This window comes from Mus musculus, chromosome 13 (genome assembly GCF_000001635.26).
Source record: "Mus musculus strain C57BL/6J chromosome 13, GRCm38.p6 C57BL/6J".
NCBI lineage: Eukaryota > Metazoa > Chordata > Mammalia > Rodentia > Muridae > Mus > Mus musculus.
Genome location: NC_000079.6, coordinates 18,135,827 through 18,162,396, shown reverse-complemented (window position 1 = coordinate 18,162,396; position 26,570 = coordinate 18,135,827). Strand labels below are relative to the sequence as shown.

At 42.2% G+C, this 26,570-nt stretch overlaps 1 protein-coding gene across 1 annotated transcript in view; it reads left to right on the top strand.

The window, feature by feature from the left end:
- Nucleotides 1-26,570, top strand: part of Pou6f2 (POU domain, class 6, transcription factor 2) — a gene marked incomplete at its 5' end in the record, with an annotated part of 257,085 nt that overhangs the window by 219,648 nt on the left and 10,867 nt on the right. The window contains 2 exon segments of the mRNA NM_175006.2: nucleotides 10,275-10,481; nucleotides 22,679-22,847. Coding sequence (NP_778171.2) covers nucleotides 10,275-10,481; nucleotides 22,679-22,847 — 376 coding nt within the window.

Below are 26,570 nucleotides of genomic sequence, written 5' to 3'. Positions count from 1 at the left end.
TGGCTGCACAGATTTTCTTCGAACAAAGCTGCTTGTCAGCATAGGCTTTCTATATACATAATTCTGTGCCAGATTATAGGAGACAACCCATAATATGGTGTGTGTATACTTAATCCCCTTCAGTCAGCTGATCTCAAATAAGGTCTACTGAATATATTAAAGTTTTATGTGAAAATGTTTTTCAACACTGTCCAGTATTCCCATGTCAAATGAAAATGGCTGTTTTCAGTTACTTATCATTCTTCAGCTTCTTTTAGAATTGTACAGCTAGTGTAAACTGTGAGCATGATAGAGGTTGCTCAACACTTAGGCCTTATGTAGTGAGTCACATGAATCTCAAACATGTCCTGAAACACACTTTCCCTTTGATCACATCTGCCATGAAACCATGTTCCCTACAGCATGCAGAAAAGGCCAGTGTAGCAATATGGAATCTACTACCCACATGATGAGCATGATGGGAAATGCTGTTTTCTCAAGATTAACAGTAGCTCCAGGCTAGGAGATGTCTAGCCTGCCTCCCCTTATACATATGGCTACTGGGCAGAACAGCATTGGCCCTTTTTCCTAACAAGATGTACTCAACTTAAGCAAAAGACAGGACCAGAGGGGGTTATCAGCCACTAGGTGCCTTTAAGCACTCTTGTTTTTCTGTGGTGCCCTAGAATAAAAACATCTCCTCTTCCTCCATTGTATAGGCAGCCTGCCCACAGAAGCAAGGAGAGCTAATGTCTGTACTGCACAGACTCTGCTTTCAATTTACAAGCAACTTGAGAAAGTACAAGTTAGAAAGGAGAGACTTTGAATGGTGAGAATCTTTTCAGTGGCGTTTAGCTATAAAGTAACTCTTTAGCTTTTTAATATAAAGGATGGCATCTTCAGGAGAATGGGATGCTCATACTTAAAACACAGTGTAAAATCTTCTTAAATAAACACAAAATGGAATACTGTGGGACCGCAATCAGAAAACTCACAGTGACTTTCGAGATGAGATCACATGGCACTGCCTAGGCCGGAATGGCTCTGTGAACTTAACGCCTGGTTCCCATAATGAAGAACCTAGAGGAGTTATGGAGGACTAGAGGAATTAAACGTGTATGGTTTTGAGGAACATTTAAAATAGAGATAAGAAAACTCTGAGGAACCACAGTTGGAGCACAGCCCACCCTCCTTGTTGACATTTGTCAACAACTGTCTGATCAGCGGGGATCTGGCTGAAGACTGGCCACCTATGAAAATGAGTTTTTGCAATTTTATGAGAGAAACTCATCAGCATAATTCTAACGAGTCTCCGTCTTTGTTGTGAGAGATGAGAAATTCTGCGGTCTCACCCTCAAGAACATTAAGCAAGCATTACTAACAGGAAATTGAAAAAGTAATCTGTGTTAGGATGATGAGGACAACTTTTTTCTGATTGAGCAGCTAGATAAGCATCATATGCAAGTATCAAAATACATTTAATTTTGCCACAACAATGGACATTTTCTTCACAAAAAAAAAAAAAAAAAAAAAAAAAAAAAAAAAACACATGAAGCATCCTAGGGTGGAGGACCTGGACCACGACCCTATCTGACTATGATAGACAGATGCAGATGCGTCTTTCCCTGAGCTTCCCTCCCTACCCTTCCTTCCCCTTGGAGGCTTGTATTGTGGTTAACCTCATTTAAATTCGGCCTGATGCACTCACTGGGTATAAACACAGAACCAAATGGTGCTAAGTATGCATAGCGCTTTCTTGAGCAATCGCCAAACATTTTCTTCACCTCTTCTCATTGAATGTGGACCTGTTTCAATGAAGGGTAAACCAAAAATATTGGAGATCATTGGCCCCTGTTTTGTTTTTGGTTGGTTGGTTGCTTGGTTGGTTGGCTAGCTGTTTTTGTTTTTGATTTTGTTTTTGTTTTTGTTTTAAACAAACTGAAGGATTTGTCTTTGTTTTAATTTTTTTGTTTTTGCTTGTTCACTGCTATAGTTATTTCTTTCTCCTTTTTGAGTGAAATATAAAATAGTTCTTAGATGGATGGCTTTGTCAGAAGATGTTTCCTGGCTATGAGTCAAGGTGTTCTTCCAAGCAATAAATAGCTTAAGTCTGATTTAGTCACTTAACCTGGCAGCAGCAAATGGGAACAGAAATGCTTTCCCTAATTCTAAGTTGTTGTTGTTGGTGGTGGTGGTTTTTTTGCAAGCTAATATTAAAGCTTAAAGTCTTGGGGAAAGCCAGGTAAAGGCTGACAAAAGGTGGCCCTTCTGCAAAGTGGTGGCTTTACAGTATGTATCCGTGATGCTCTTTGAAAGGGAAACAGAAAATACGTTCAACCAGCACTGGAGAAAATGAATAACATCCACAGTTTAATTTGTAGACTGGCTAAAAGCAGAATCGGTGAAGAAAAAAATGTTTCTGATTATCATTAAGAATTTGTCAACACCTGGTCACAGATAGTTCTTCAACTCATTCACTAGAATATATGTAAAGAAAATGTAGCACTGAAGAGAATCTGACATGGAAGTGTTAGCTCAGCTCTGTATGTAGCTCTGTAGCCTCCAACCTAACAACTAATCATCAAGTAAATAAAGAAAAATAGGGTAGGGGGTAGAAATTAAATCCCAGGCCACAGAGGTTAAAGAATCCACTTGTTTGGAGGGGGTACCACCTCTGCCCTTGTATTAAGTAACTAGGGATTAATGTGCACTTTCCAAAACCCAGTTAGGATTCTAGAGAAAAGCAATGAGACCCCCCTTTCTAAGTTCTATTGGAGAGGAGCCTGCCATCTTGACCTCTCTCTTTCCTGAAGGCCTCACCTCCACATTGAATGAGTTTTCCTGCCGGTGAGATGTCCAGACGCTCTGCAGAAATGCCTTGTTGAACTTTGTCAACAGAGGAGGTGATGTCTTGGAAAATCGTCCCCCTCCTCTCCTACCTTCACTGTCTTGCTTTCTAGATGAGAAAAACTGCTAGAAACCCAGCAGCACGGGAAAAACCATAAACACATTAAAATGTAAACTTTGCCAGTGTGCTATTCAGTGCATGGCAGATAATCATCTGATATAGTTTAAAAACTTGGACTTAACAGTGGGCATCTACATTTTGTTCAGAAAGCTTATTTTGGGGGCACTGGCTTCTAGTCACAAGAACAGACCACAAAGGCTTACAATGATTCCTTGCTTCTAACTCAAATATAATAACATCATTGATTTTAGTTTAACTTAATCATTTGATCAGATAGATTTTCTATCAGGTTTTTTTACTCCTTGATTGTAGAATCCAAGTAAAAGATAGTAAATCTCATAACCACAGATATATATCAGTAGAGACACTTCCTTTCCGAATATTTGTGTCACCTCAGCAGTGTTTGGCCAAGCAGCTTTCGTGAATAGTAGCATCACTCTGTCCACACTTGGACAAGGAACTAAGACCACTGATGGTAGCAGCTGATCGCTCCCCATTCCTTCTGGTCTGAACACAGTGATCCTCTCCTAGCTCAAGCAGTGTGTTTTCTTCTTCTATATGATATATTCATTCTAAACTCACTGTGTGTGTGTGTGTGTGTGTGTGTGTGTGTGTGTGGTGTATGTATATGTATGCAAATTCTATGGTGCTTCCTAATTTTTTATTTATTTATTTTTTTTGGTTTTTCGAGACAGGGTTTCTCTGTATAGCTCTGGCTGTCCTGGAACTCACTTTGTAGACCAGGCTGGCCTCGAACTCAGAAATCCGCCTGCCTCTGCCTCCCAAGTGCTGGGATTAAAGGTGTGCGCCACCACTTTAAAAGAATTTCCACCAGCTGAGGGTGAAGTACACACACACACACACACACACACACACACACACACTGCTTATGCCACAATGGGGCTTTAGCAGTTTGAAATGGCTCTAACTATGCAATTGAGTCTAGAGAAATGCACATCCTAGCCCCCTCCAGCAGTGGATGGACATCTCCTGACAATGATGTGCAGTATATACACTCTGTCCTCTCCCTCCACCCACCGTACCCTTCTTTCCCTGTCTCCTCTCATTTCAAAATCTGTAGAAGCTACAGTCTCTAAATTTAAAAAGAGAAAGTTCACTCAAGTGCTTTAACTGTGGGTTAAGGAGAAATTTCTGAGGTCACTCTGGGCTGGAGGAGAATACACATAGGAGCTCTCTATGTCTAATTTCATCATAGACTTCTTGTTCCAGAACTGTCTAACGACTTTGCAGAGGCCTCCTCTGTGTATTCAGCATGGAGTCAGGTCTTTATCATACCTATGCATAAACCCCCACCTTGATACTCTCAGACAGGAAACTTTTCAATATACTTTGTGGTAGGCTACTGATTTCCATTTTTAATAGTGAATGAACTATTTTAATAGTGATATGATAATATTAAAAAGAATTTGAGGGCTACATGTGGTGGCGTACATCTGTAATCACAACACTTGGAAACTGAGGCAGAAGGATTGAAATTTTACAGCCCATCTGGGATATGTATTGTCTCAAAATAAACAGGTCAACAACAGTGTTTTTGCAGCCTCGTGAAAATGCATGGGAGCTGCCTCACAAGAGCATAAGCAAAAGTGATTTCTGCATGAACATTCCAAGCACTGAGCTGCTAGGCAAAGCCATGTGGAGTGCCTTGCATACCTTATTTTATGGCATTATGCGGTGATTATTCCCATTTAACAGAGGAACAGACTGAGACTGTGAGAGGCCAAGTCATTCTCTAGCTCTCCTATCCGGTGAGGAATTTGCTTCCTTCGTGTATGTCTTAAACTCACTAAGAGAATCAGTTTTAATGTCTCTAAGACATTTAAGGAAGGTGGTTGACTTTACTGTTTTATTATATCTATAGCATTTGCTTTTATGCACACCATTCTTCGCATAACGTTGCAGAAAATGCTAGTTTACAGGTCCTGATGCCGCTAGTGCTATGCTTTTGTCTGTGAGTTTCTGGGTTCCTAAATTTGTGGCCAAACCTCTTAATAAGCCACGGGGTTTTAATTCTGATAGCTAAAGACACCAAGTGGGAGGGTATTATTTTAGGAATGTACCTCCAACATCCACAATAGAAGTATAGAATGAACACAGTCAGTGTCCACATTTCTCTTTTTCCCCATGTTGGACATGACCAAACTAGGGTCGGGGGAGAGGCTCCTGGACTGTATCCAGAAAACAAATTTTGGTTGCAAAATAGTGATATTTCCATTTCCCTTTAGAATCAATGTCCTAATCAGAGATGCAATCATGACTCCAAGAATGCTAGCTTTAAACCTAGAATAAAAGTGAGTTTAGAATGGATACATTATATAGAAGAAGAAAACACACTGCTTGAGCTAGGAGACGATCACTGTGTTCAGACAGAAAGAATGGGGAGCGATCAGCTGCTACCATCATGGCTGCCCCTCACAGGCATCTTAGTTCCTTGTCCAAGTGTGGACAGAGTGACGTTTCTATCCGCAAAAGCTGCTTGGCCAAACACTGCTGAGGTGACACAAATATTTGGAAAGGAGGTGTCTCTACTGATGTACTGTCAGACCTGAGGAAGTCACTGAGAACAACATTGACAGGCTTCCCTTTTTTTTTTAAGCTATGGCAACAAAATTACTTGTCAATATGACATCTGCCATCACATTCCTTTGGCAGAGTTTAACTGCATATCAGAGACTATAACAACATGCAGCCCATCGGATGACTTGTCTGGGTGCCTGGGCCTCTGTGACACCAGCCTAAGACTGCAGCCGATGTCATCTGTGTGTTAACAGTAAATGTATTCATTTGTTCACTTTCGTCCTTCAGACCTAAGACATCCCTGTAAATACCCGTTAGGCTGATGTGCAGGAGGGTCTTAAAACAATAGCCTGGGAAGCTACATGGTCTTTAACTGCCAGATTTGCCACTGTTGCAAAATAATCTTCATGATGGCATTGTTTGTTTTTGAATGAATGGTAGTCCTGGTTGGACGTAAGCTACTAAATTTACTACAGAAATGGGGATCCTTTAAATTATGTGTGCCAATGAACACTATTCATAGGAATGGTTTTTGTTTAGTTGCTCTTATATATGAACTTTATTTCTCAAATGCGGTTAACGTTCTTAACTCATTCCAAGGAAAGTGTCAGGCAGACATGAACAGCAACAACCAAGTAAGTCCCCTGTTAGAGAAACAGGAACTCCTTCAAGTCACAAATTATCATTATAATGCCAGTATGGGCCTCAGCCTGGTTAAAGCATTCATCAGAGATGAATCATTACAGGTGGAGAGTCAGGGCAATGACACAGAAGATCATTGCAAACGATGCCTGAGCTATTTGCTGTGCGATTGATGGGGCAATAACTTCACTCAAAAATTTCTAATGTTGCAAGCTAGACATGAAGTAGGCTGTGCTTTGTGCTTTGAAGTGGAAGCCAATGAATCAAGCGTCCTCTGTGCTAAGGATTCATTGAGGCATTTGGCTTCATACTCGGGTGACTTCAGTAGCATCCTAGCAACTGATCTGGTGTGTAGCCTTTCACCACTTGAGAGTATTCGGCCCTAATTGTCATATTCACACCGGAAATGGCTCCATACCAGCCCTCCTCCCCACCCCCTAACAAAACCTGTTCGCCATCAAGCATGATGGCGCACACAATCCCAGTACTCAGAAGGTTAGGGCAGGATGATATGTCCCAACCTTCTCTCTCCTCCAAACTGATAAATTCACCTTCCCCATGCCTCTTACCTATACACTAGCTTCTAGTAGGTTTTCCCTAAACCTAAACTTCATAGCCCTGCATCTTCTGTAGTCTTCCTGAACCTACCCCACCTTTATCTAAAATAATCCACTCATTCCCAGTGTTCTTAAACACATACCACATAGATATAGACGTTTTCCATCACAAAGCTCTTGCTTATTCATTTAGTACTCATTTCTTCCTTTGACTGATGGAATCCTTGCAGTTGATAACATATTAACCCTGCCCTGTCTCACCTGCATCTGTTTAGCATCTTCTATGGCCTACCACCCAGTGCTAATAGAAGGCTCCATAGGTATTCAGCTGCTCTGCCAGAGTCCTTTATAATTGAAGAGAGTATGAGTTAGTTTCACATATTAGATGGGTTAAGCAGGATGTTTATGTAGCAAAGTAACCCTTTCATCAGGACTTCTCAGCGCACTCTTAGTAACCAATGTATTCAGATCCCCTTAGGAGCTAATTTTTAAAGGTATATTTTCTGCCTTCATCTCTACACCAAAGATTCTCTATAGTCTTTCCACACACAGTTTTAATTTCCTTCTTGAGTTGAAAGCCTCCTACCATCAAATTAAATTCGCAAGGCCTTTAATTTGAAACACAATTTCCATCGGTCACTGGACAGTTATTAAGAGCATGAAAGGTGTCAGATGTGTGTGCCTCCGTTCCTATTGTCCCCTTATGCTACTTCTGTGAACTCAACATATTTGGAGGCATTCTGATTACATGTGTGAAAATGCTAAGAGACGTCGAAGTCTGAATGAGCGTAATAATTCAACAGATAATTTTTCGATAATATAGTGTGTGATCATCTCTACCATTCAACAAATTTAGCAAATTAAAACCAGGGTATTTTGATATCTTGGAGTCTACTACAAAGTTCCTGACGTGTACCACCAAGTGTTTGGAATGCAGACATGGTGATACTCATGCCTCGGGAAGGAAGACAATAACGACCAAGAAATACACAACTTCACCAAAAACTTCCTGACTTTACACGCATCCCTCACCTCCCAACCAAACTCTATTAAACATCTCCTTCCACTGGGCCATTTCGGATTCCTCTGGCTCTGACACTGTTGTCTTATCCGTACACAATGCTCAGACCCAGGTAAAAAGGGAGGAGAGGTGGGGAAGACACAGTGACAAGCGTTTTAGTTGCAGCTCAGTGTTAGAGTGTGAGGCTCTTCCTAGATAGGGGAGAGGCTGGTGAGCCAATTGCATTTGCCTTTCCATTCCTTCCTTCACCCAGAAAGTGCATCTCATTACCACAGAGTCAGCTCATACTCACGTCAATCATCTCCGGGCTAGATGCCTCTCTTTTCATCACTATGTGTTCTATAGCTGTCATGTCCCATGCCTTACTCTGAGGCATTCTCTCAGGCTACGTACTCCCACAAGCTCCTAAACGCACTGACATTCTGCCAAAAATAGAATCTATAGCCCTCCACTTAAATGCACCCAACTTCTGCAGCCAATCAGATGGAGTGGGAAGGCAAAGACCTAAGGCTCTCCGGGCAGTCAGAGTGGGAAGGTCTATTGCCAAGTTTACACTGTGCATGTGCAGGCCATTTATATCCAGTATAGACAAGGACAGGAGGCTAATCCTATGTCTCTCTTACAATGCCTGTGGGGGTCACAGGAACTGGCTTTTAGGCTAATGTAGGACCACTTGTCAATAAAGTACTTATGCATTGTGATCTATTGATGTGGACTCCTCCTGACCTTGCTTACACTGATGGGACATTTTCATTGCTGTCACTGTGAGACAGACACTGCATGCTTGCTTGTTCAGGATACCTGCAAGCCTGACATCTCCTTAAGGGATGGCTGACCACTTCCACAATAATTGCCTGACCTTCATCAGCATCCACTGACAAATGCCACTGATAACTGATAGTTGTACAGCTTCTCCATTTTTGCTAACCCACAGGATTGCTATGTTGGAACCAATGACAGATGGGGAAGAGGGCTGTCCAATGTCATCTTCCCAAGAGCTATAGTCTGGTGGCTGTCCTGCTTGCATCTGGAATCCTGAACCCCAAAACCCTAAAATCATTCACTGAAAAAAAAATCATTTGCTGAGAAACTATGTTCAAAGCCTTGTGTGAGAACTGTGCAGTAGAAATCACTACCATTTGTGAACATGTCCACAGAGAGCTTATCATCCAGTAGAAAATTGCAGACACAATATGAAGCATTGCCCAAGAGCTGGAGTCCTTTAACATCCAATATTCAGTGTCTTCCAGGTAGTGGGGCTCGGGAGTCAAATGAAAAAGCAAGCATTCAGGGACACCAGTCCCAGCTCTGTCACTACAACTCCTCTCTCAAAGATTACCTCACAGAGTTCTTCTTCACCCTTGTGTCTGATTTGTGAGGGAGAGACTTGACTAATCTCCACTTGAGTTCAGAGAGGTCTTGTAAGAAGACAGAATGAAGAAGAATGTCACGTGACAGTGAAGTCATGGACCACCATGGCTCAAAACTAGGGAACAGCCATTGGTGACAATTTGTAGTATACTAAGCAGGAGAAATAGTCCCACACCCATTCCTCGTGACACCCCTTGAGGTTTCATGTTTAGAAACAGCTTGTAGTTGAAGTCCCTAGCAGTGTAAAGTCGAGTCTCCATTTTCAGATTCTGTAGCTATACTGAGCATGGCATCTTCTTTCACAGTAAGTATATCTAACCACTTGCCCCATCCCATCATCCTACATAACACTTGCACTGACAAGAGAAGCCACTGGAGACAATGGCCCCCTCCTGCCTCCTGTGGCAGAGCCCTGAGCCCCTAACACTTAAGGATCACCCCATAAACACACAGAGACCCCTAACAACTAGGTTCCGGTTTAACACACTTCATTTAAGCTGTACATCTCATCTTTCTGATTTCAACTGTCAATAGTCACATCACTTTTAAAGAAGTTAACCATTTATTTACTAGCCTTTGAGAGGCTGAAGTACCTTAACAAATGCAGCTGTTTGGTGGCCTGGCTGGAAATGATATCCTAACCTCCTGTCTCCAGAGTCTCGTCTCTCAACCACACACATGGCAGGATACTTGTCTGAGGCTGGTGATCCGAAAGATTATAGAGGTCAAGAAGCTGACGTTGATCTTGGCATTGAGTAGGATGGCAGGACGGGGCAGAGAAAAAGAATGGAGGATGTAAGGGGCAGACTGTGGAAGGGGAGTCCCCACGATTCAGGGCATCTAGATCCCCAGTGTGAGGAAGATGCAGTGCCCCAAGTCCACAAAGGCCTTAAGTACCAAGAAATCTATTCCTCCTGTTTCTGAGAGAAAGCCTTGGAAGAAACTGCATGTTTAACTATCAATAGCTGGTTTTATTTTTAAGTAAGGTAGTTTTTTCCCTTCTCTTGGGGAATCAGTGCATGCATAGCTTTCTCTTCTTTTAATGCTCATGCCCTAATATTTGCTCCATGTTGGCCTGCTTGTAGATAGCAAATGAGCTTCTGATAACATTCTTCACAAGGGCACAATGCAGTCTTTGCCCTGTGCAAGCGGACCCTGAATTCAGCTGGCTCCTCATGTTCAGGCCTATCTCTTGCAGATTATTGGGACCATTCCACTGATGCCTAACCCAGGGCCATCGAGTCAAGCAGCAAGTGGCACTCAGGGCCTTCAAGTACAGCCTATCACACCCCAGCTCCTAACCAATGCCCAGGGCCAAATCATTGCCACCGTCATCGGAAACCAGATCTTGCCTGTGATCAACACCCAGGGTATCACCCTGTCCCCCATCAAGCCAGGCCAGCAGGTAAGGGTCCCACACTTGATTCTATAAGGGTACCCAATATATTTTTTTCTTTCCTCCTTTCTCTTCTTTGCTCTCAATATAAGGCAAATTTGCATTACAAAAATATTTATTATTTTCACCGGGTGTGGTGGTGCACGCCTTTAATCCCAGCACTTGGGAGGCAGAGGCAGGCAGATTTCTGAGTTCGAGGCCAGCCTGGTCTACAGAGTGAGTTTCAAGACAGCCAGAGCTACACAGAGAAACCCTGTCTCGAAAAGAACCAAAAAAAAAAAAAATTTATTATTTTCACTAAACTTAATGTATCAATACTTACAAGATGACACATAGATTTATTTCCTATTCTTAGCAAATATAAGCAATAACATGAATATCCCCCTAATCTAAAACCAGGAACACACTGAATTATAACAGACACTGTGACTAAAAGTCACTTAGAATGTGTCCTTCTTAATCTCTATCCAATATACTTAATTTTCTGTTTTCTTAATAGAGGTAAAAAGAAGACAAGACTATTTATGCTTTAATTATTAATGAAAAATGTTATTAAACACAAAACAATCCCAAGCTGAAGCTACTACAACATCTGTCTATAAGTGAAGAAGTAAAAGACAGGCAGCTTAATTTGTCATCCAAATACCAGCTGAACTTTTTTTTAAAATTAGGTATTTTCTTCATTTACATTTCCAATGCTATCCCAAAAGTCCCCCATACTCTTCCCCTCACTCCCCCCCACTCTTCTCCCCCACCTCCCACTTCTTGGCCCTGGCATTCCCCTGTACTGAGGCATATAAAGTTTGCAAGACCAATGGGCCTCTCTTTCCACTGATGGCCGACTAGGCCATATTCTGATACATATGCAGCTAGAGACACGAGCTCCAGGGGGTACTGGCCCCCAATGGAGGAGCTAGAGAAAGTACCCAAGGAGCTAAAGGGGTCTGCAACACTATAGGTGGAACAATATGAACTAACCAGTACCCCCCAGAGCTCGTGTCTCCAGCTGAACTTTTTCCTGTGTGTTTACGCCAGAAGTTGAACATGTAGCACTAAAGAAGAAAGATGTGGTCCTTGGTCTTTATGGAGATTGTGAGTGGTTTGTTCAATTAGCATTTTTGATAGTCTATAGCAAGACTCATCTAAATGCTAGCTAAGAAATAGAGATATTCTTTCTAACCCAGAGATTATGGTGTTATATGGGGCAATAAAGCAGAGAAGGCCCTGAAACAGAGCAGGGAAGAGCGGGATGAGTGGCAGCTGACCAGGAAGATGAATTAGCAACACTCCAGTAAGTAAAAACTGTAAGCACAGAGGTAGGGCAAAGACGATGAAGAAGACAATGATGACGACGACGACAACGACGACGATGACAACATGTTAAGGGACCGACCGAGAGCAGTTCCTGTGGCAGAAGCACAGAACAAGCTGGGACAGTTGTGCGTGGGGTGTAGACTCAAACTGGAAAAGCTAAGTTCTAGCTCTGTGTGATCTTAGAGGTGTCACATGGCAACTTCCTGCTCAGATTTTTACAGCAGTAACATGGAATAGGGATACCAAAGAATGCGTGTGAAGGGCAGAGTGGTCAAACCTGTGTCTGGGATACAGCGAGCTATAATTCAGTCATGATACCCTTGCCACCTCAGCTGCTAGTGGCAGTGAAGATGCCACCCTGGAAGCTGCCAGAGGTGGAGGTTACACAAGAAGACAGTATGTGCTCAGTTTTTCCCCCCAAGAAAATAAGTCTGTGTGTGATGTGGAAGTTGACCTGAAATTAGGACCTATCCATTGTAAACAAACCACTTAGGGGACAATAGTGAAGCCGAGCAAGGATTACTGAGCACACTGCTGACCAGCAGCTGACAATAGGAGTCTTTCTGTAGCTGAAAAATAAAGAAGATATGTAGAGATAATCTGAAGAACAGGAAAAGGAGCAAGATCCAGGATCTGTCTGGTTAATGCCAGCTCTTAAAAATAATAGGAGAGGAAGGGGAAAGAGGAAGTGATGGCTAAGTAAGGGAGGAGCCTGGGTAAGAAGTGATGATCAAATGGTAGGATCCGGACAGGCACCAAATGCAGCAGAGAAGACATCAGGTCGAGCACGTTTTGAAGTGTGGGTCAGTTTTGTTTTAAGCACTTTGAAATGTGTCACCTTTTAACCAGATGAGTCAGTAAGTCAAAGCAGAACAGGGCTAAGACCCAGTTTTAAGGTTAAGTGGACACTGATAAAAGAAAGATGTCAGAAAGGAATGTGAAGGTTAGGAGCCAACATGCAGCTGAGGATGAAACTTCATATGTTGTCAAGAGACAGTAGGATGTCAAGCAGTTGCCAAATAAAATGCAAAGAGATGAGAACAACAAGGCACCAATATTATCATTCACCACAGCAACACAGGAAAGTCCCTCCAAAGACAGCAGCATCACCCATGCCTTCCCACCTCAGCAGCACTCAGAGGCTATGCACAGAAACCTGTAGCTGCTCTTTGCTAGTTTATGGGTTCTTTTTCCCACCCTTAATCCCCCCTCCAATGTCTACTTCTAGCACTATGTAGGAGAGGAAGAAAGATAGAGGAGAGAGAGTAAAAGGGGGACTGTTGAATCTAATTTCTTTTCTTTTGTTTCTTCTTCAACCATGGCTACTAACAAACCACAACCAACCTCAATAAATGACCAACAACTAACAACCCCATTTTTCAGGGCCCTAGCATTTATATCCCCCCTGAAAAGTTGTCAGAATTCCATACACCATGCAACCACAGAAACTATCTGCAGCTGGCAAACCACAGTCTGCTAGAGCAGGAGGCAAATCATAGTCAGCTGCTATGGACAGTCTGAAGCAGTCTCATATCCTCACACGTGGGATTAAAATGAAAGCACATTCTTATATTTGTGCTTTTAAAAAAAATTCCAGAATTGTCACTATAGAAACCCATGTGCTTACTCAATTAATATTAAAAATGTTTACTAGAAATATTTTTTTGGAACATCAACCGTATGTCAGTGAGTAGGCAAGACAGGCACCATGAACTCTTCTTTCCTGGAGTTTACAACTGAGCAAGGAAGAGATGCACAGTCTTCGAAGACTTGTTCAGATATGAAACTTCACTCCATGGCAGATGTCATGAAAAAGAAAATAAAACTGAGAGGAATATGACATCAGTGAGCAAGAGGTGCCTGGTGCCAGGAAACACATCGTGGAACCCAGGGCCTGTTTCGCTGCACTACAAGTTTAATCTTGGCCATGGAAGCCATTGTTCCCAGCTAGACCCCAGGCCAGGAAGAAGTTCCTGAGAGACCCACCTTTAAGTTAGACTTCTGTGCCCGGAGTCACCTCTTGTTATTTACAAAGGGCCATTTGATTGTTTGTTTCTCCAACAAGCTTCTCTCTTTCTCACTGTGCAGCCCTAGCTAGCATGGAACTTGCTGAGTAAACCAGACCTCCTTGAATACATGCAGATGCAGCCTCCACTGCTGTGATCAAGATGTGCACCGCTACACGCAGCCTCTTTGGCTTCTTCAACCCTACTTCTGTCTGTTTGAGCCTATTCATAATTATCTCTAGGGAGAAAAACAAGGCATGCCTGCCTTCTCTGAAAACAAATAAAATAAAATAAAATAAAAAGCTATGCCAGCAAAGCCAAGTCATACATTTTCAGGAAAGTGAATAGGTTAGAAATAATTTGCACTTGATGTAAAGTTGTTCCACTCACCTTGGAATTCAAAAGTGAACAGAGGTAAAGGGATTCAGCCACTTTTCAATTCGGCCCATGCTAGTTGTCAGCAATATTTCCAGAGTCTCTCCCAAGCATCCACAAACACTTCCAGAGCTTTCCTGAACTATACTTGTCTCCTCTAGAATGAAACCTCACTAGTACTGAGGAAACAGGTGGTACTCCACTGTTACAACCTGGCAAACTTGTGTCAGTCACAACTAGTATCCCAAATAGAGGAATCATGCCCTTTGCATGATGCATGTATTTGCATGTATCTGTTACATATGTGTGTGCATACTGAGAATTCCAAAGTGTGACAGAAAAGGATGTGGGGAAGGTCACCCCCACCCTTCAAGTCATAGCAGGCATCAAGCCTCTTTCTTATCCTGCTCCAGGAAATGCTGAGGGAACCAAGGTGAACCAGCTCCCCAAATGTCAGGAGAGTGGTAGCGATAGAGAAGTTTGTCTCGGCATTAGCTGTAATTGGAACACTTTCGAGCATGAAGTTAGGCGCGGGATTGGGAAAATTATCAATAGATATGCCGGCTTGGGTACTGAGGGCAATAGCTATGATTGTAAGCATCAAAACACTCACAATCAAACTCGAAAAGCTTTAACCTCAGCGGTATGGCAACAGTGGCCTTTGATTTTTCTTTAAATATTACCCTTTGCATTAAAGAACTATAATATGTACAAGTACTAAAACTTAAGGATTTCTATCATCCAGTCAGAAGCCTCTCAATTTAGTTTTTTGAGTGATGTATGACAAATGCTGGATCTCAAAAGAGTGTGATTCTGACAGTAAAATATGTCATAGATTTCAGGAGAAATCAGAGTCCCTAACCCCTACACAGAAGGAAATCCATGTTAAGAAAGAATAAAGCTCTCAGGTCAAATGACCCGGAGTGGGTTGCTTGAAGTTTTAAATAGTACTAACCACAGGTTAAGCTTTCCATCTGCCTAACCCTGACTCAGAAGACCTGAATAAAATCTAAGAATGGAGTCTCTAGCACTCTTCGATCTGGAAGAGCCTATCAAGTTACTGTCTGAAACAGTATTTTTTTTTAGAGTATACCAGTATCCAATAGTTCTAAATAAAGCTCCACAGAACCTACCAGACCAGAGACACCTGGTGAGCAGGGCAAGTACATAAAGAACAAGATGGGAAAGAGAGCCAGAGGAAATGCTTTACATATAAAAACTAAAAGATTTAGTGGAGCTCAAAAGCAGCCTTTTATTTCCTGCCCCAGTTTTTGTGGCTGCCCCAACTTTGAGACTCATTTAGGTCAGAGAACAGCTCCCAATCACAGGTTTGCCCTGTGACTGAATGCATGGTTTCTTCATAAATCATCATTTTCTCTCAGTGTGGTTTTTCTTCATTTGACTAAACCCTAGCAAATGTTAAGGGGAATTATTGTCTCACAAGGAAAATTTGAAAAGCAAACGTTTCAACCTATACAGTGGAACACCAACTTTTAAAAATTAATATACCAAGAGGTTGCCTTGCAAGTAAAGATTTTGGGGTTTTCCTCTGAACATTCAATGCTACTAGAAAGCTGACAGGAAGCAGATGGGACAACCCAGTTCTCCTAAAATGCCAGGCAATTATCATCTTTTTCTCAAATAAATACGAAATACCCTTGCTTATTGCACATAGTCTTGTCTCCTTTTCAGTTATTGTGTTTTTATTAACTCACACAATTAATTACTTGTGTCTTGCGTTTTGATGAACACACTTGCCACAGAATTGTCTGTTAACATGGCTGCCTGTGAAATCCTCAGCAGCGCATTCATCCGAAGGCCATTCTTGACGGACAAGACTAATTCTGCCATGTTATCCACCGTGTAGTATTTCAGGACAGCCAACAACCCTGCTGTTCTTGTGCTTATGCTTCTTGGAAGTAGAGTAAGGTTTCTTTTTTTTCCTCAGCACCACCATAAAGTCTCAACCCACGATGGCGGGCAAAACCTTTTGAGCATTGTAGTCGAGGTCTGCCCACGTTCCAGCTAGTTACCAGCAAAAGACAGCCTTAGCTCATGAGCAGGGCTCCTTCCTTGGCCTGTACAATTTTTGTCATATCCGTGGCCTCGGAGTTGATGGTCTTCACTGTAAGACTCTTTATTAAAATCTGCAGCTTGGTGGCTATTCCAGGCAGATAGCAGATTAGAAAGTGCTTATCAACTTGACAGTGTTCTCCGTAGAGCATGCACCCTGAAATGCCTCTGCCCAAGTTCCCTGACCAACAGCAGCCTGTGGGATCTGGGCCACCAGCCCTTCTCTGTGATTCACCCACACACACCTCCCCACCCCATCACTCCCTCACCTCAGCTTTCATTCCTCAAATTATTTATCATCACAAGTCTGAAAGATGGGGGCCAGCTTAACTCAGCCTTATTCACATAAACCCATCCCCAGCGTAGGAAAGATTAGTCAGTGTGTTCATGGCTACTGACTTCTATTTCACCACCTAAGGCACTGGGCACTCCAGAACCATCCTTGAAGACACCCAGCACCTTCCCTACATCTGCTCCTCCTCCCTACGATCTCTCACCTCAGTATCTCAGCTGCACAGAACTCTTTTTGTTTCAGCTCTGCACTTTAGCTCACACTCCCCTGTGTCCCTGCTGAGCACAGGCAGCAGTCCATCAGTTGTTTTGGGGTGTTCTCCTGCCTGCACTTTGAAAGCTCCACTAAGTCCTCTTCTAATGCCCCACAACCTCACATACAAGCAAGATTCTTCCTTCCCACCTCTCTCTCACCCCTCAGGGATTCCACCTTGACTTTGTCACTCTTGTACTTGGGGATGGGCCAGACATCCCCCACTGGCTTTTACAGGCCTGGAGATCGTTCTTCCTACGTGAAGCTCCCTGGGTGAATTTTACTGTTTCTGTGCTGCAATCTGTTCCCAACTTGATGAGCACACTCATGTTTCTTTCATTTTCCAAGATACTTGCCACCCATACTTTTTATATTATCATGGAGTTGATGAAAGATGTTTTATTCCAGAATCTAAAACACTATCAAAGATCACACAGGCAAGATTCAAGGAACCAGCCACATGGGAAAAAAAAAATCACGCATGCACTCGAGCACACACACACAAAAATTGTCTCTAAGATACGGCCATTTCATTCTTTCTTTGTTGAATATATAAAACACACTGGCAGTGCCAATGAGTGTTAGCAATCCCATGAAGCCAGCCTGTGGGAGGTAGCATGGGGGTTCCAGGTCCGGCTGAGTCCTGTCTCCCTCTAGGCTGTCTCATGTGTGAGACAGATTTAGGGCCTTCTGTGTAACAAGGACTGTCCCTGACTTCCCTTGTGAGCTCACTCCCCATGTGCTCAGCCTGTCTGCACCTGGCTCACAGCACCAGCAGGGCAAGGAGGTGATTAAATGAACTCAGATACAAGTCAACTACAGCTCCTTTAAGAAGCTTCACGAAGGTGCAGTGAGCAAACAGAGAATTTTATTACATAAAGGACAACACCAAGTAATGTAACTTTGGAGTACTGTCGGCACCAGAACTAATTTTATCAACCAGAGGATAATCTGTCCATCTCTAATGTGTCCTCAGGTGATACCAGTTACCTAACATGTCATGTTATTTGCAAAAATATGAAGTTTTAAAGACATGTGGGCCTGTAGAGGAATATCTAAACTAGAATAATATTTTAAACTCATTAGGACAGAAATGTAAGTAAGGTTTTTTTCAAGTGGATAGATCTACTCTAGGGATTGTCAGCTCTTCAGACACCTCATTGGTTCTCACTCTGCCAGCCATGGCTTCTGTTTTCTGACTTGCTGACTTTTGGCCTACACTGAAGGAGAAGCAATACCATGCAGTTGGATCTCAGGGCCCATGGCTGGTGTGCTCTAGTTATTTTGTTCCTGGCCAATCACTTTCTCTTCAGGAATCTGCTGCCTCATCTACAATATACCATCAACATCCAACAGAGAAACCTATTGTTAGCTGTGCTTCCGGTTACTCACAGTGCCCCACTTGCCTTTCCCCAATTTCTGTGGCCAGTTATGCTTTAGGCCTTTTTGGCCAATATTTAAGCAAAGGACTTTTTTTTTAATTGTCAGTAACTTCTTCTTCTGTAAATACAGTTCTAAGCATAATTTTAAAAAATTAATATACTAAAATCATTAAATTTCGAGTATCCAAGACACAGTGCCATGTTCTTCTGAAAGCATTGCTGTCTGCTGGGTAGAAGATAGTTCTTCCTTAGGCTTCTATTGCCCTGAGGGAACAGCATGACAAAAAGAAACTTGGGGAGGAAAGTTTATTTTGCCTTAGTTATAATCCATCCTCCAGGAGACTCAGGGAGGAACTCAAGGCATGAACCAAAGCAGAGGCCACAGAAGACCCCTGCTTACTGGGATGCTCCTCATGGCTTGCTCAGCCTGCTTTCTTATAGCACCCGAGACCACCAACAACCCAGAGGTGGCACCACCCACAGTGAACTCAGTCCTTCTACCATTCATCCAAAATAATAAACTGTACCAAGCTGTGCCCACAGAGCAATCTGGTGGGGGTATTTTCTCAATTGAGGTCCCTCCTTTCCAACTGACTCCAACTCATGTCACCTTGACAAACTAGCTGCACAGAAGTAAGTGCTGTGCTGCCATCAAGGTCCTCTGTTTCTGAGGAAAGAGCTTTGAGAGGAGCTGATTACTTTACACACCACACAGCGCCCGCTGAGCTCACAGAGCTTCTTTTTTTTCTCTCTCTCTCTTATTTTTTTATTACGTATTTTCCTCAATTACATTTAGAATGCTATCCCAAAAGCCTCCCACCCCCCCCCCCACTCCCCTACCCACCCATTCCCATTTTTTGGCCCTGGCATTCCCCTGTACTGGGGCATATACAGTTTGCGTGTCCAATGGGCCTCTCTTTCCAGTGATGGCCGACTAGGCCATCTTTTGATACATATGCAGCTAGAGTCAAGAGCTCCGGGGTACTGGTTAGTTCATAATGTTGCACCTACAGGGTTGCAGATCTCTTTAGCTCCTTGGATACTTTCTCTAGCTCCTCCATTGGGGGCCCTGTGATCCATCGAATAGTTGACTTCTCACAGAGCTTCTTAAATTAGCATCTAAATGTCCACAGTGGCAACTGGAATCAGGAAGAAAGGTGGCATTACAACCTATTCATTTTTTACAAGTTCAAAGCCTTTAAGAATTCTCATACACTTTTGTTTAACTGTCTAGCAGAACTCAAGAAAGAAACCAAAACCTCAATCCCCTTAACAAATGTTTTGGGTTTTTGTTTGTTTGTTTGTTTTCTGAGGAGAAAATATCTAAAATTCTTTCAAATCTTAGATTACTCTTTCTCTTTAATTGTACATGTGTGGAACAAGTTCTTTTAAAAGATTAGCTTGTTTTCCTCTTGAATTTCTTCTTCTGAATCAAATTATCCACAAATCCCAGCTTGCCTTCATGATTCCTAAGTGACACTGCAGTGTGGCCATCCTTTTCTTGACTATGTCATGTCTACAGAAGAAATGTTTCAACTGATTACAGTCCTGTCCAGTTCCTGCATGACACTTTATCACAGCCAGAACCAATGAACTATTAGTGGAATGAGAAGCCAGAGAACTTCCTCCTGACCAGTATCTCAAACCTGTAAATATGTTTTCCCTGCACCAGTCTTTGGAAAGGCAACTCAATATGTTAGGGGTGAAGATTGATGTGAAATATCTATCACAATTTGTAAAGTAAATTAAAATGGATTTCATCTTTACTAGGCAGCCCTACAACATAAAATTTGCTGGATTTAATTGTTGATTATATGCTCAGCAGATCGGCTAATTACCTTAGGCAGTTGTTTGATGCCTATCAATCTCTGTTCCTCTTGTCAGTTATGACCATCTTTGGCTCACAATCAATACTTTATTTAGAGTATCTAAGTAACAAGGGTGTTCAGTTAAATGGTAACTGCAGGCAGTTTCATTGTGGGGCAAGTAGGCATCTAGATTCTGATGTTCAGAGGCCATATGGGCCAGTCATGCACTTATAGACACGAGAGGCATATGTGCTGTGCAGGAATAGCTAGTGAGTATGGATATTGTCGTTGACCACTGCATAGGGGAAGTGCACAGTAGGCAATAGCTTTAAGTATGTTTCTAGGGTCACCCCTTACTAGAACTGCTGGAATGGCTAGAAATACATAGGGATGTTTAAGAAACTGATAGACTAGGGTGCTAGTGATGACAAAAGAAAAACTGGAATTCTTATGTATTGCTGGTGTCCATGTAAAATGGACATCGATTTTGGAATTTCTTAGAAAGTTCAGCATGAATTTACAGTACGATCAGTATTTGAAGTATAGTTCTACTCATACTTTTATTTTTAAAAAAAGTATACTCACAGACTTGAACACAAATGTTTATAAAAAGCATTATTGATCATGTTCTCAAACTGGAAACACCCAAATATCTATCAACAAAAATAATGGATGAAAAGTATAATGTGTATATTGTGGAATGGTATGCACATCATGGCAGTGAACTACTACTTTGCTATCAAAGAGAATGAACTACTGGAATACCCAACAGATTGGATGAATCTGTGAACAGTCTGCCAAGCAAAGTAAGGGGGCTACAAGAAGGGTGTGTCATATGGCACCATTTCTAGAATTATGCCAAGTGTCTCTATCATGAGAGAAAGCAGAGCAATGGTAGTCAAGGTGGAGAATTGAGGGTAGACATTGCTTGCAAGCGGAAACTTTATAAAACAATAAAGCTTCCTGTATTGATTATAATGATGGTTTCACAGGTGTTTTATTATGTGAAAATTGTATCTTCAAAAATGATGGAGAATGAACACACGGAGGGAGGAGAGGCAGACGCAAATTGAAGCTGAAGTGTCTAAGGCTCTTAGATATGACAGTCAGAGGCTAATTCACTCAGTGCACAGCTCCTACTGCCTGCTCTGATTTGACTTCCAGGCTGTCCCACTTTTATAAAACCTTGTCATGCCTTTTAGTGTGAACCAAATATTGCTTATAATTAACTAGGGTGGCTACTGCCAAGGCTAACCTTCAAATTCCTTAGGGCCCTGAGCTCCTGGAACATCTTTTTAGAAGGGCAACCCAGGAAGAAGGGAGAGATCCCTCCAAGTTTTCTAGTGGAACTTTTCTCCTCTCTCCTTCCTCAACCTCTCAGAGCCCATTTCCTTGAGAGGCCTTAAAGGAGTAATAAGTAAACAGACATGAGACAAAATTCAAAAACGTTTTAAAAGTAAATTAGTTCTTCTTTGTGTTGTTGTAATCATTGACACAAGCCCCAGGACCAAACTTGACATGTCCAGAGACCAGCTCTTCCACACCAAGAGGATGAACCACCACACCCCAGGTCTCCCCTAACTAACCTGGCTTCCCTCTATGGAGGCAATAGTAGTGTGAGAATTCAGCTAAAGAGTCCATGAACATACCCTTAATCCAGGAGCTAGCTCAGAGTAAGAAAGTAGCTAAGGGGGTAGAGAGATGGTTCTGTGGATAAAAATATGTGTTACTCTGCGAGGAAGACAGGCATTTGGATCCCAGGACTTATATCAGTTCACTCACAAATTCGTGTGACTTCAGCTCCAAGGGCTCTGACTCCTCCATAGGCACTGCATGCACACGTGCACAGACACTGACACAGAAACACACACAAACACACAGAGAGACAGAGAGAATAAATAAATAAATAAATAAATAAATAAATAAATAAATAAATAAATAAATAAAATATCTTTTAAAAGTAAGTAGCAAGCCAACAATGGTGGCACACACCTTTAATCCCAGCATTTCAGATGCAGAGGCAGGCGGATCCCTGAGCCCTGAGTTCAAGGCCAGCCTTGTCTACAGAGCAAGTTTCAGGATACCTGATGCTACATAGACAAACCCTCTCTCCACCCCCCATAAAAGTAGCAACTGAGACCTCCATATATTATGGGATATTCTATCTTTGCTCCGATTACCAGATTTCTAGAGGATGTCATGTCATCGGTTTTGCACAAGGCATCCAAAACTGGAAGTGAGAGAGTGGAGCTGCCAGCCTAAACTGGGACCTCCCCTAAACTATCAATTCTTCGAATGATGGGCACAGGCCCAACGTCAAGTTTGAGCTTTGCATTTGAATTGTGTTGTTTCCATTCTACACCAGCCTGAGAAGCCTCCCAGGTGGGTGGGAATTGTGTAAACAGGCAGAAAAAAGTTCAGTCACACACTACGCCTGAGAAATGTCAAAAATTGGGTATTCTGGCAAGCCAAGTAGGGAATTAATAATATATTTAGAATTTCTAATAAAATGCCTGTCAAGCAAGCAACAACATATTATATACGCAAAAAATAAATCCTGCCTGGGTATAGCGCTCTTCCCAAGAAGTAGACACTGTATTCGGGAACATAAAATGAATCAACCACAGATGAAATGTCCGTTCCCTAGCATTTCCCACCACGTTCCATTCATTTTGTGTGTGTTTTTTTTACATCCCTTGTGTAGCTTCACCAATCTTCCCAGACATCAGTGGGTCAAGCAGGCACCCAAGGCAACCTTCTGCACCTGGCTCATGGCCAAGCTGCCACCTCTCACAGTCCCGTGCGACAGGCTTCCTCCTCCTCCTCTTCATCCTCCTCTTCTTCAGCTTTGAGCGTGGGCCAGTTAGTCAGCAGTAAGTATTCTTTCTGGCTCCATTTAATCATGGTGACCTTTTTATTGCCTATTGCAATCTCTCTCCTCTCTCTCTCTCTCTCTCTCTCTCTCTCTCTCTCTCTCTCTCTCTCTCCTGCTTCTCTCTTTCCTCCCTCTCTCCCTCATTTTCTAGGGCTACTAGGCCAATATTGGAATGATATCTGTGCTCAAGGCCATTTGACTCCTTAGGGCAGCTGGCCCCCACAGTACACCCCTGTGTTAGTGAAAGCTAGGAGCAAGCTCCATTTTCAGGGGATTCTGGTATGCTGAGTCAGACCTGCCATTTCCAAAGGTAGAAACTGATCAGCTTGCAGGGCCTGGGCAAACAGCTCTGAGCTGAAATAACCAACAACCGGTATTCAGCCGGAGGGTCAAGCCACTTTCCTCTGTGTTTGAAGTCCCCTGCCATTCTGTCTGTAGGTGTCAGAGGAAATAAAGGAGAACATGCCTGTGGGCGGATATGTGAGTGAACAATGAGCCACCTTCAGTGACACACGGAGGCTGCTGTGTGGGCTGGAATCAGACGGAAATCTCCAAACAACCATTCACAAAATAAAGCAAGCCTGAAGGCTGCCTCCCTAATAAAATGGCTATAGTCATCTATATATGATCTGTGGAGTTAGCATATGTTCCCAGGGAAGCCAGCTTATCTGTCACATGCAAACAGTACACAATAATACATGGGTCTGATTAAAAATATCTTTTACTCACTTCTGTACACCTTTACTGAATTTTCATAAGAAATCAGACAACATGTAAACATATATGCAGATCGCAATCCAACATTCATCAAGTGTCCAACAATCATGGGTTTCAAAGGCCGCATGGCTGCATACGCACCTGTGCCACAACATGAGAATGCCTGTGTCAGTGAAGAGCAGAGAAAGGCCTGTTAAAGCCAGAATGTGGGGATTTTCACACGGAACAGGCAGATCTTGTAATGCAAGGTGATGCTCCCCAAAGGAAAAGAAAGCTTGCATGTTCAACTACATAGATAATACAGACTAGAAGACGCTGTGAGTAGGTAGGAAATGGAATGAGACACTAGGGAAGGCTGTTACAATGCCCAGGTCCTTCAGGGCACTGGCCTGGACACTCTTGGTCTCAAATGCGGCTGAACACTACACAGCAGGGACATATTCGGAGTTTGCCCTTTAATCTGTCTAGACATACAACTCTGCGTTTGGCTATAAACCTTTGTCCCTGCTGAAAAAATTCATAGATAAAATTAATCTTATTATATCTTCATCTTTTTTATAAAGAAATGCCTCATATGGTTGTTGTAGGAAAAGATTCAAATTCTACCTGAATTCAATTTTCTGTGTGTTTAAATACCCCATTTTAAATGGCAATGGTGTGTATGTATGTGAGTGTGCATGTGTGTGTGTGTGTGTGTTTGTACGTGTTTGTGTGTATAAAGTAAGCTGTGAAGATTTGATCCTGAAAGAAAAGGAATCAAAATTCAATACAGAGAAAAAAATTACATGTAATATAAAAGTGCAAAACCACTCCACTAATGAATGCTGTCTTACAAATGTGTTATACTCAACATGGTAGGTGGATGGAGAGAAAGCTGCATGGACGGACAGACAGGTGGACATGGGCTGTCTCTGCTCACTTGGCACTACTGAACAAATAAGAATTAACTTTTTTAGAATTTAATAAGGAAACTACTTAATAGGCCAGGTGGTATTCAGTTACATGAATTGCATTTCAATTAACGGTGAGTGGTCAGCAAGATAGAGACTTGGGAGGGGGAAATTTTTCTATCGTATGGCTTGGAAGCAAAAGAAATGACACCCATGTGCAGAGCCTGAGTAGGAAGAAGCCCACACCAACATTAGGCCCTTCTTGTGTAAGAGTCTAGAATCACCAGTAAGCATCCAACTTTGCACAACCAGTACTGAACTTACAACCTTTATAGATTTGGGGAATGTTTTTTAGTTATCTCCCTTCTGTGTCAAAACCAATCACAAAAGGAATGTATGAGTCACATACTTATAAAGTGCATCCCTTTCCAGCTCAATAACTTGCTATAATGGCTTATTTCAGGGAAACATGTTTGCCAGTGTGTCGTGAAGCACATGATAAAGGAGGCAGCCTCTCTGCAAGAAGTACTCAGGGTAAAGTCCAAGAAGACGTGAGCGCAGAAACTTCTGTCCCCGCGAACACACACTCGAGCACGCATGCTCAAACACACACACATATCACAAACACACACAACTAACTTATGGTTGTGCTCAATCAGCCCATTGAGGCTCTGTTTTTAGTCATAGTTTGTTTTTCTAATGACTGCCCCACCCCCATTCTTCCTAAAGCTACCCAGGAGTCAACTAATTAGGACCTAAAAAAAGGTTCCTTTCAATGAAGAAATTCCAAGGAGTTATGGTGTATATTGGAAACAAGAAAGAAAGAAAGAAAGAAAGAAAGAAAGAGAGAGAGAGAGAGAGAGAGAGAGAGAGAGAGAGAGAGAGAAAGAAAGAAAGAAAGAAAGAAAGAAAGAAAGAAAGAAAGAAAGAAAGAAAGAAAGAAAGAATGAATGAAAAATAAGAAGTTAGAATAAGAATTATAGAATTCCTATAATTACCTGAGACTCTATAAAGCTTTGGGAGCTATGCTCTGGACACAAAGACCAAGAATATATTTCTTATATGACAATATCACACAAACTTTGATCAGAATCTTAGTTAGTGAATCTTCCACATCACAGTCAGAAGGTCCTATCCAATGTTCCATGGGCTAAAAATTAGTATTAAAATATTTTGCTCACTCCAAGCCAAAGGATGCCCAGATAATCCCTTGACAACGATCAAATGACCTTCATCTGTGATGAACTCCACATGTGAGCTCAGAGTAGCCAAGTAAGCATCCTTGTCAAAGCCTTGTAGCCTGATGCCCTTCCCTTGTGCTACACTGTGCTCAGTCTGCTCAGACACTGCTTCTATTAGCTGATCTTTTTTTCATGTGTATGCATATGTGGTATGTGCATGTGTTTTCACTTGTATATAGATGCGTGTGTGTGTGTGTGTGTGTGTGTGTGTACAGGTGCATGGGCACATGTGAGTGTGTAAGTTGATGTCCAAGACCTTCCTTGATAGATCTTCTACCTTAGTAAGTGGGATCCTCAGTCAGAGCCAGAACTCAAAGCTATGGCTAGTCTCAGTGGCTGGCTTGCTCTGGGAAGCCCATCTCTGCCTATCTTTACATTCTAAGGCTAGAGTTGCAGGCAGCACACCATTCCCTTGTAGTATTTACATGGGCTCTGAGGATCCTCATGCTTAAGCCAGAGCTTAAACCTATGGAGCCTAAAAACCTAAAAGAAAAATCAATGAATATCTTTTAAAACTTCCAGCTTGGTTTGAAATTTACATTGTACTAGTTTTAAATAGGTATATTTGAGGTTTTAACTGCTGGGGAGGGGGCTGTTGCTTGCATTACTGTTCTTCACATACTAGTTTAAAACAAAACAAGACAAAACAAAAAGCTCCTGACTTGTAAGTTTGACCCTTAGCAAAAGACCGATAGTAGTCACTGCCTCAAAACTTAAGCTGAACCTTAAAGATGGGGAGAGCTTATTACGTGGAGAAATTGTATGCAGCCCAGTGACATCTCCATGAGGCGCGGGCCTCTTCCAATCCACATTTTTATTCTCCAGTGGTTTCTCCTTTTTTAGAACTACTGGGTAAGCACACCCACTGTGTGC